The 11171-nt window shown below is 33.8% G+C and overlaps 1 protein-coding gene across 2 annotated transcripts; it reads right to left on the bottom strand.

Moving 5' to 3' along the window:
- Positions 1-2078: 2078 nt before the first annotated feature.
- On the bottom strand, positions 2079-7572 carry LOC107850370 (epoxide hydrolase A-like). Of its 2 annotated transcripts, XM_047401342.1 has the most exons (4): positions 7050-7572; positions 5683-5960; positions 4781-4986; positions 2079-2711 (listed from the first exon to the last, which is right to left on the bottom strand). In XM_047401342.1, exons 1-4 carry the CDS (start codon positions 7252-7254, stop codon positions 2462-2464), a joined length of 939 nt encoding a protein of 312 aa, XP_047257298.1. In that variant the 5' UTR covers positions 7255-7572; the 3' UTR covers positions 2079-2461. The 2 variants fall into 2 exon arrangements, with proteins under 2 accessions (XP_047257298.1, XP_047257299.1); XM_047401343.1 differs by lacking the exon at positions 2079-2711 and having other exon boundaries at positions 4777-4986; positions 7050-7342.
- Between the last annotated feature and the right edge of the window lie 3599 nt (positions 7573-11171).

The following is an 11171-nucleotide window of genomic DNA, read 5'->3' as shown; positions in this document are numbered from 1 at the left end:
TGCAATTGTGACTGCACGTATGTGTAATTGCAAGATGTAAATGTGACTGCCCTTTTGGCTATATATTTTTGTTAGAAATATGAGCAGTTGTGACTGCATTATGTTGAAAAATATTTGTTTGAAGCATTTATGATCCCGTTTCTGCACAATTCTCATTTGACTATAAGTAGTTGTGGTTAATGATAGTTTTTGCAGTCTTGCTTAACTAGTTGTGACTATAAGCAGTTGTGGTTAACTTCATTACAAAAAAAGTTGCACTATTACAAAAAAACAAATGCTTATAATACAATCAATTCAACTACTTTTCTTCATATATATCAAGACAACCAACAGCTGAATACATTACAAAAGAAGCTTAAAAGAAGCTGCACTGCAAAATACAACAACCAAGTGCTCAAGAGACAGTCACCAGCCAAAGTAGATTACAAAATAAGCCTAAAGAAGCAACACCAATCACAAAATAAGCTAGATATCTTCTAACAAGAACAAACACCTTAAGGTAACCTCATTGAACCTTTCTTTATATGTATCATCCCAAGCCAATAGCTTATAGCTATTAGTAGTGGAGAACAACAAAACACAACAAATTTAGCAATTCTTCTCCACTTCTTCTCTCTTTCTTTGATCTTCTCAACCTCTTCTTCTAACTTCTCCAATTTCATATCAACACAATTATCATCTTTGGATTCTTTAGGCTTGTCTACTTCATGAGAAGTTTCCTCAACAAATTTATTCAACTCAACTTTTTCAACTTCATTAATCGATGCATGATTGTCAATAAATTGAGAACACTCAACTAAATTCTCAAGCTCACCTAATTTCTTTATTAGTTTTGGAATCACATATTTGGATCTCGGATCAATATCTTCTCTATCCCTTCAACACCAACAGTTGCAAGATCTTGGACCCTTCAATGGTGAAAAATAAAGAATGAATTAGTCTTTAATCAAGTCTATCGGAATAGTAAAAGCAAAAAAATTGATATCTACCCCATAATAAGGACAAGCCCAAAATCTTCTTCCGGAATTCTTCTAAGTCCAAGATGTCTTCATTTGCAACAAAAATCCATGATTACAATGAACTTCTTTGTACAAAGCATTATCATTTTCTTCCATACAAAGTTTAGTCAAATTAACTGACCTCATTGCGTGCTAGAAAAATAGATTACGGTTCTTCAAGAGCACTTACATTTGAAATGAAAGAGAAACCAATCTCAAAATTATGCTTAAATTTCGGAGAGGAAGCAGATTTTGAGAAATTGAGGAAGAAGAGAAGTAAATTAGGGTTTTTGAGGATGAAATTGGGTTAGGTGATTTGGGATTTATACCCGTTAAGAAAATTTAAAAGAATATTTTCAATTAAAAAAAATATAAAAGGCAAAGACAAGACTTCGACGCACCCAGCAACACGCGATCTCACTTTGGCTTCTAAGGGGTGAAATAAATTCAGTTCAAAGTTGTTAAGGGGGTAAATAATTGTCATACAAGTTTAAGATCTAAAATAAATTTTGGCTACAAGTTTAGGGGTGTTTCGATGCATTATCTCTTTTTTAAATGTGTATTATTACATGCTAAAATTTAGTGTGTCCATTAAAAATGACCTGATGATTTTGACTTAAGCTAGTAGGAGACATAATTTAAATAGTGGCATCTAAGGCTATTAGTGCAAATGTCCCGGGTGTTCTACATGTTAGCCCAATTCATTGTTTGGCCCAATATCACACTCCAGAACTATAGCAAAGATTTGGCAAGTTTACCTTTTTGGGATAATTATTTAGCAAATGGTCATCTTTTTATTCCTTTTGCTATTTATTAATGTTTTACCATATTTTAAAAATTCGTTTCGAACAACCTGAAAATCTTATGAGGAACACTAAACCACGTTCTAAAATTTTGAGCGATATTGCAAACGTTAGACGACAATCTAATGTTTTGTTTGTAAGGTTGAGAATCATATGAGCAGACGTTAATTCTGAATCTAAACATTCGAAAGGATAATTTTCGCAAGACTATATTTGCAAAGTTTTTAAATGGTGTACAAATTATAAACCAATATTACTTGAAAATAATGCAAGAAGATTTAAACATTAAGTAACACATTTAATAACATAACTTAATTACAAGACGAGTATATAAAATCATTTATTCAATTACATCGAAAGGTACTTTATACCAACTAAAATCCCACAAGTGAAGACTGGACAGGGTAGAGCGTAGCAGACCTTATCACTACCTCGGAGTGGGAGAGAGGCTGTTTCCGAAAGACCTTCGACTCAACTACAACCAATTCAGGTACAAAGAAGAAGGAAAAATCACGAAAATTTAACAACAGTAACAAGGGAATAGTGCAACATCTACGAGAAACGTCTACAAGAAAGAAACAACAACAATAACATAAGTGTGTGTATATATATACACACACCCCCCCAAATCATAGTAACAAGGGCTAAACTTTTAAACCTTTAAGTAGAAGAAAAGCCCATCAAGAAATTATGAATTTGTTTGTTAACTTCAATGGGCTTTTCTTGTTGAAGAAAATGGCCAACATTTTCCAATATAACCACTTTTTCTAGTAAAGGCACATCTTTTTTCATTCCACCATTGTTTATATAATCTTTTGCTCCATTGTAAGTTGAATCCAAATCTCCCACAATGAACTTCACTGGTACTTTCACTTTTGCACCTGTCCATGCTGCTGTCAATTCCCAATTTCTACATTTCAAAGTCGGAGTAGTTTTGTTAGTTAAAAGACAAGAGGGAGTCACTCGAATGGTAAACAACCCAAGGCTGTGAGTTTCAGTCACTAATGGAGCAAAAAAATGTGGGGTTCAAAATCAATTGGGCGTCGTGCGGAAGTTAATAGTTGCAAACCATAAAGGCGATAAATCAACAAAAAAATGTGTGGGATTCGAAATCGGTTGAATGGTCATGCAGAAGCTAATAGTTGCAAATCATAAAGATGATAAATCAGATGACTGGTAAAGTTGTTGCCATGTGACCAGGAGGTCACGGGTTCAAGCCTTGGAAACAACCTCTGACAGAAATGCAAGGTAATGCTACGTACGATACACCCTTCTGATGGGGCCCTTCCCCGGACACCGCGCATAGCGATAGTTATAGTACACCGAGCTGCCCATTTTTTATTTATTTTATAGTTTTCAGACATTTCAATAGCTCAAGAAACTGATCAAATGCTAAGGATAGTGTATTCGAACACTTGCTCGAGGCATTTTCTCTATCCCTTCTCACCCCGGTAAGCAAGGATACCTTACGTTCTTGAACCGAAAACCATATATTCACCTGTTGCCCATCAACGACGCCTTTAAATCTAATCTTACGGCCTGGACTCACCCATCGTGAATTACTTAGGGGTCGTTTGGTAGAGTGTATAGGAATAATGCAAAATATGGTGCATCAGTAATGTTTGAATTAATAATATTTGTGTTAGCTATGCTTACATTTTTCTTATGCAATATTTGATTTGATGTATTAAAAATACATGAATTGCAAAATTTTCTTTTAAAAAAATAATTTTTTACAAAAATACCCTCGGTGGAAAAGATTTTGAGGAATAATTATGTCTTTAATCATGTTATCCATTGCATTACTAATACCATAAATTTTGAGGTATTAGTAAATACACACCTCAATACGCAATAGAGTGTATGACTAATACAAACATTAGTTATACATAGGCTAAAAATGTACCAAACAAGGTACTAGCAATACACATTAATTAATGCATGCATTCTTTATTTCAATACACTCTACCAAACGACCCCTTAAAGGCATTTACATGATCGAACATTGGACATTCACTAAAACAAGAATGATAGCATAACATGACAACAACTTTATCAGTTATACCAAGACTCTCCTTCTTTTCTCAAGTTACATTATCAGATTAGATTAAAAAAGGACAACTCGGTGCACTAAAGCTCCCGCTATGTGCACAGTCTAGGGAAGGGACCCCACCACAAGGGTGTATTGTATGCAGCCTTACCTTGCATTAGTACCAACGAATGTTTTCAAGACTTGAACTCGTGACCTCTTGTTCACATGACAACAATTTTACCAGTTACTCCAAGGCTCCCCTTCATTACCGGATTAAATTTAAAAAGGGTAGTTCGATGCACTAAAGCTCCCACTATGCACAGGGTCCGGGGAAGGTCCCCACCACTGGGGTGTATTATACGCAGTCTTGCTTTGCATTACTGTTAGAGACTGTTCCTAAGGTTTAAACCCGGGATTCCTAAGGCTTGAACCCGGGACTTCTTGATCACATGAAAACAACTTTACCAGATTAGATTAAAAAAGCACAGTCCGGTGCACTAAAGCTCCCGCTATGCGCAGGATCCGAGGAAGAGCCCTACCACATGGGTGTATTGTACGCAAACTTACCTTGCATTACTGTCGCAGACTGTTTCCAAAGGCTGGAACCCATGACCTCTTGTTTACATGGCGACAACTTTACCAGTTACTCCAAAACTCCTCTTCACTATCGCATTAGAGTAAAAAAGGGCAGTTCGGTGTACTAAAGCTCCCGCTATGCACAGGGTCCGAGGAAGGATCCCACCACAAGGGTGTATTGTACGTAGCCTTACCTCGCATTACTGCCAGAGGCTGCTGTTTTCAAGGCTTGAACTCTTGATCACATGACAGCAACTTTACCAATAACTCCGTTCAAAATAATACTAATTTCCTACTAAAATGAAAAGTGTCACAAGTCACAACATACTTTTTAACCAAGCTATGAATCAAAGCTACGAACAGAAACTTACAGGTCAAGTGCTCTATAATAATTCAATCCACCAGTGAAGCCAGTCTTTTCATATTTGCTAGCATAGTAATCAATATCTTTCTCTGATAGCCAACAAGGCAAAATTACGGGACTATCATCAAAGGGCTTTCCATTAGGAATGTATAATTTCCCCAACACTTTCTTGGTTCCTATTTTTGCATACTCTGCTTCTACTTTTCCAGGTTCCTACATAAACAAATTAAACAATATAATATTAGTCATAGACATCGGTATTTAAGTTATACATACTGACAGTATAAAGATATTTAATGTAATGTAATGAAACATAACACTCATAAGGTTCAAAATCTATGTTGCTCGAACTCTGAAATGATATTGTTGCAAGGAGAACCTAGTACTCTTTATATGTATCTTTTTGAGGCGTTGTAGACCAATGTAAAGTTAAGCACGATAGCGTCTTATCTTTTAGATGTTATGGCCCCAACGGCCAAGTCTTGTATGTATAATTTTGGTTTTTCTCATCGATGCATTATGTCCATGTATGGTAGATAACTTTTGATTATCATAGTTACATGCACGAGAAGTACAAGGTTATGTATGGGTCACAGACCATAGATAACAAATATGAAAAGTCTATTAACTTTCAAACAAAACTCATCGATTTAGAAGGTTGAACTCATCGGCCACATGTTTTTATAGCATGAACTATATCGAGTTAACACACCAACAACAACAACAACAGCAACACACCCAGTGTTTAATCCCATAAGTCGAGTCTAGAGAGGTTGGTCATGTGTACCCAAGCCTTATTCTTACCTTATAAAGGCGAACTGTATCAAATCAAAATCACCTAAAACTTGTACACTTAAAATCCTGAATCCATCTCTATTCGAGCCACTAAGAACATAGAATGAAACATACCTGGAATCTAACAACATAAAAGTCATCTCCAAGAATAGCCTTGAATGTCTCAACTGGCTTTGCATTAGGATTCCTAGGTGAAAATGGGACACTCATATTAACCAAAGCCTTAACTTTATCAGGCCTGAACAAACAAAGATACCAAGCAATCATAGCACCCCAATCATGGCCAACAACAAACACTTCATCTTGCTCAGGCGCAATGGTATTCACAAGTTCCACCAAGTCACCCACAACTCTTAAACAGCTAAAGTTGCTTGGATCATCTGTAGGTACTCCTGTCAAGTCAGAGGCGAATTCAGAATTTAAAAACTTTAATATAATTCGTAACTTCAAGTTCTTTACAACAATAACAACAACAACAATAATCCCAGTATATCCCCACCTAGTGGGGTCTGGAGAAGGTAGAATGTACGCTGCAGTCCATACCACTACCTCCGAAGAAGTAGAGAGACTGTTTCCGATAGATTATGATTCAAGTTGGAGTATTATTAGAGTTGAGAGCAAATATAATACGATATGCTAACAACAATGGTATAAATGACTTCAACGCATAACTGCCATACCCCTAAATTATACCCGAAGTTCCTATGGCACACCAAAACTCAATGAAGGTTCTACTACACCCTAAACTCATTTTTCTATATTTTTGTTTTCCTTTTTGCCGACGTGGCAGCCAAGTAGCAAAATATTTCTGTGATCCTTTGTGCTAACTTGACAGCCATGCATGTTAGCACAAAAGGAGCATAAAGATATAGAAAAAAAATGAGTTTATATATGGGGTAATAAGACCATGGGTGGAGCCACCTATAACAAAGAGTGGTCACGTGCACAGCCTTTGTTGGAAAATTATGTTGCATGTATAGGTTAAGCGTTAGCTATTATGAGTGTGTATTTAATTTTGCACATCCTTTACGCAACTGAAAAGAAAATTTGCACACTCTTTGTCAAATTTCTGGCTCCGCCATTGAATAAGACCCCGTAAAACAGTGACGGAACTAGGATTTTCATTGAGGAGTACAGAAGTAAATATAGGAACTAGTGGAAGGAGGTTCAATAACTACTAATATATATATACATAAAAAATGTTTTTACCATATGAAACTAGTATAAAAGGGGTAAACTAGTATATATACTAGTATAAGTTTCCATCAAAAGGGGTTATTCGAACCCCTAGAGCAAAAGTAGCTCCATCGGCCACTGCCGTAAAGTTTAGGTGTGTCATAGCAACTTCGCATAGAGTCTGGAAGGTGCTTGTGCCTTATCTCATAAATTTAAAGAGAACATAAATGTACACAACAAACAATATACCACATGTGATCACACAAGTGAGGTCCCGAGAAGGATAGAATGTACGCAGATCTTACCAGTGGTATCTCCGTAGCCACGAAGATCAGGAGCCACAGCTCTATAACCATGTTCAGCCATGAATGAAATTTGGTGCCTCCATGAATACCATAATTCTGGGAATCCATGAATAAACAAAACAACAGGACCTTTTCCTTTTTCAACATAATGCATGTTTATCCCATTTACTTGTACAAATTTGTGATCAAAACTATATTCCTCCATTTCTAATGAAATTAATTTGGTTGTGTGTTCAATATAATAATCTTTGGTACACTTTTGGGATGCTATTTGTACACTTTATAGAGGTTAAATAACACGTAAAATGTAACCATTCACCTGATGTTTACGTCAATGCAATGAGTACTTTTTTTTTGAGGTTTTCATCCGATGTTGGATATTCGCATTGAAACTCGACTAATTCAAATTCATGCCGCATAGGGTCCATTCAATAATTCTATCGTCACTCCCTTAATTTCTTTTTAATTGCTCTCATCATTTTTCGTGAATCAATTTGATTAACTTTTAAAATTAAAGTAGATTAAATTAATTTAATTTTTTAAAATTAAAATACAAATATTTAAAAACTACATCAAAAATACTATTATAATGCGCAAGTAGTTAACATGGTTACTCAAACTAGATGAGGAATTTGACACGTATAGCAAGATGCTAGATGAGGAAAGCCATAAATTGGCCAAGTGCCAATTATATTATACCTATCACTATTAATAGAAAGAAAGTCAAAATTATTATTATTGGAAGATAACGAAGTGGTAGGATGGATAAGATTTTTCATTTATAAATTATATTCTGAAGTGTATTTTTTTCTTAAATAAGATCTTATGAGATGCCTATTTGGGTTAATTAACGTCACAAAGTGGATATCGAACATCAAATGAAATCAAAATAAAAATTATTTGTGCTAGTATTACTTTATCCTTAATGAGAAGATTCCAGTTCAAATCTTTGAAAGTTGAGTTGCCTTTGGTAGGGTATGTTTAGTAGAATTTTCCATGCTATTTTGATCCACTTATTATGGAGAGATTTACTTATAAGTTATACCAAAAGCAAATGTCTCATGCACTTGATGTTTACGTCAATACAATGAATACTTTTTTTTTTTTTTGGTTTTTATTCGGTATCCGATATCCACATTGAAACTCGACTAATTAAGATTCGCATCGCGTAGGTCCCATTCGGGAGAAGTGCTCCCTACCAAGTATTTTTCCATATTCAGGGCTCGAACCTGAAACCTCTGGTTAAGGGAGAAACAGACCATCCGCTGAACTATATCCTTTGGTGGTGTCAATAAAATGAATACGACGTAACGTAATGTATATGAACATGTTGTTACGATTTAAATAAAGGGCAAAACACATCGTCAGGCCCCTTAAGTACACGTTATCTTTCACTTAGGCAACTCAAGTGGACATTGGTTCATTTTGGCACTTCAAGTGGCCTTAAAGTGTGCCATTTTGGTACCTTTTGCTGAGTTGGCAAGGTGCGTATATTACACCTCCGCAAAGGTGCGTGAAAGCTATTTTTTGGCTGATGTGGCGCCCAATTTGGCCCACCAACAGTATATTAATTCATTTTCATTAATTTATATCTTTTTCCTTATTTTTATCCATCATTTTTGTCAATCTTAAGCTTATTTAATGGTGAAAATTATTGGGAGACATTTAAAAATTAGATACATATTTAGGAGTTTGTCTTGCCAAAAATAATATATTAACTCAACGCACATTAATTTATACTTCTTTCAAATTTTTATCCGTTATTTTTGTCAAGCTTACTTTATTTAACGGTAAGAATTATTGAGAGAAATTTATATACGCATTTAAAGGTTCGTGAAGATTAAATAATAAGCACCTTTTTTTTAATAGGGCAAAATTGATGAAGAAAAATAAAAAATGAGCAACATCAACGAAGAAAAACTAAAAATCAAACAAAATCGATGAAGAAAAAATAGAAAAATAAAGTTAAATCAGTGAAAAAAAATTGAAATCAAACAAAATCAATAAAAACAAATTAAAATCGAAGCATAAAAGCCAAGAAAAATCAGTGAAAAAAATTTAAAAATTGAAGTAAAATTGATGAAAGAAATTAAAAAATAAAGCTAAATCCGTGAAGAAAAATTAAAATCAAACAAAATCAAAAATTAAAAATTGAAGCAAAATAGATGAAGCAAATCTGAAAAAAATGAAGCTAAATTCATGAAGAAAATCTAAAAATCAAGTAAAATCAGTGAAGAAAAATTAAAAATCGAAGCAAATTCGATGAAAAAATTAAGGCAAAACCCATCGCCAAGCCCCTTAAGTACGCGTCATCTTTCATTTAGGCACCTCAAGTGAACATTGATTCATTTTGGCACCTCAAGCGGACTTCAAAAAAGACACGTGTCCACATTTTATTCGTCACTTTCCACCTCAGCGGCGCGTGTAACTCACACACTAATATTATTTTGCTGATTCAGCAAAACGTGTCAAAGTGACACACTTGAAGGCCGCTTGAGGTGACAAAATGAATCAATGTCCACTTGAGGTGCCTAAGTGAAAGATGACGTGTACTTAAGGAACCTGGCGATGGATTTTGCCTAAATAAAACCTAATAATTTTTGTTCAAACCTAAAATTTGTATGGAAAAATTATTGTATTTAATATGGACATATAATTTAATTAAAGCCCGATAAACAAAAAAAAAGTTGGGGTCTAAAATTCATAATTCTTTTGTCACTCCCTTCATTTTTTTTTAATTGCTCTTCTCATTTCTCGTAAGTTAATTTGATTAAATTTTAAAATTAAAGTAGATTAGATTAATTTAATTTTTTAAAATTAAAATGTAAATATTTAAAAATTACATCAAAAATACTATAAAGATTATAATGAGAAAGTATTGAACATGGTTACACAAACTAGATGAGGAAAGTCATAAATTGGCCAAGTGCCAATTATATTATACCTATCACTATTAATAGAAAGAAAGTCAAATTATTATTATTGGAAGATAATAGTTTGATAGACCCTATACTATGTCATTTTTGTAAGTTGAACACTTTTACTTACATGTTTGTCACCTGGATCCCTGAACCCACTAAAAATCAATATTTTAACTATTTTTTTGGTGAGTGTAACACACTCTCGCCACGTCAGCTGCCATGTCAGATTTCACGTCTGTCACGTCAGTTGCCACATCAGCCGCCACGCCATTTTTAAATATTACATTAAATTTTATGTTATTTTTAAAATGCTACACAAGAAATTAAATATTACTAAATAAATTTAAATAAATAAACTCTTTTTATAAATTGTAGAAATTCTAATACACAAACATTATTCGAACCTTTTGGTGTATTTTTCCTTAAATAAAATGTTATGAGATGTCTATTCGAATTAATTAAAGCCGCCATACGATATCGAACATCTTCTGACAAATTAAAAAAATATATATTACGTTGAGATGATAGATACCTCTCCGTGTTTAATGACAAGTTTCGAGTTCAAATCTTGAATATTGTATGTTGCTTTTGGTTGGATCTTTTAGTAGAATTTTCCAAGTTATTTTCACCACTTATATGGATAAGTTTACTCCAAAAACAAATACTATGTACTATTGATACGTGTACCTTTTGATGATGAATTGTGTAGTCATAATCAGAGAAGTTTTTTGAGAATTTTTCCATCATTATATCCACCAATACTTTTTAACAAAAATAAAATAAAATAAATTAGGGGTAGTTTGGTACGAAAATAAGTAATTGAAGAATTAGTAATGAAGGAATTACTAAGAGAGAAGTATCGATTATCCCTGAACTTGTCACGTTTTATTCATAGTACACTTAAATTTTGACTAGTTTTAAGTATCCCTCGAACTTGTTATTTTGCAACATCGCGTGACCCTTTTTTATTGATGTGGCAAAATGTTTGAGTGTGTGATGGAAGTATTTTTATGCCAAATCAGCTTTTTCAATGATTAAAAACGAAAAAAATCCATTTTACTTTAATTTTTTCAAAAAATTCAGTTATCCCTCTTCCTATTTATTATCTCTCTTCCTCCATTACTTCTAATCTAAAAAAAAATTCATCCGTTTATTAATTAGTTTATGAAATAAAAATTTCATCCGTTAATTTTGTAAAAAA

Source organism: Capsicum annuum, chromosome 12 (assembly GCF_002878395.1).
Source record: "Capsicum annuum cultivar UCD-10X-F1 chromosome 12, UCD10Xv1.1, whole genome shotgun sequence".
Classification (NCBI taxonomy): Eukaryota; Viridiplantae; Streptophyta; class Magnoliopsida; order Solanales; family Solanaceae; genus Capsicum; species Capsicum annuum.
This window is presented reverse-complemented; position numbering and strand designations above follow the sequence as displayed.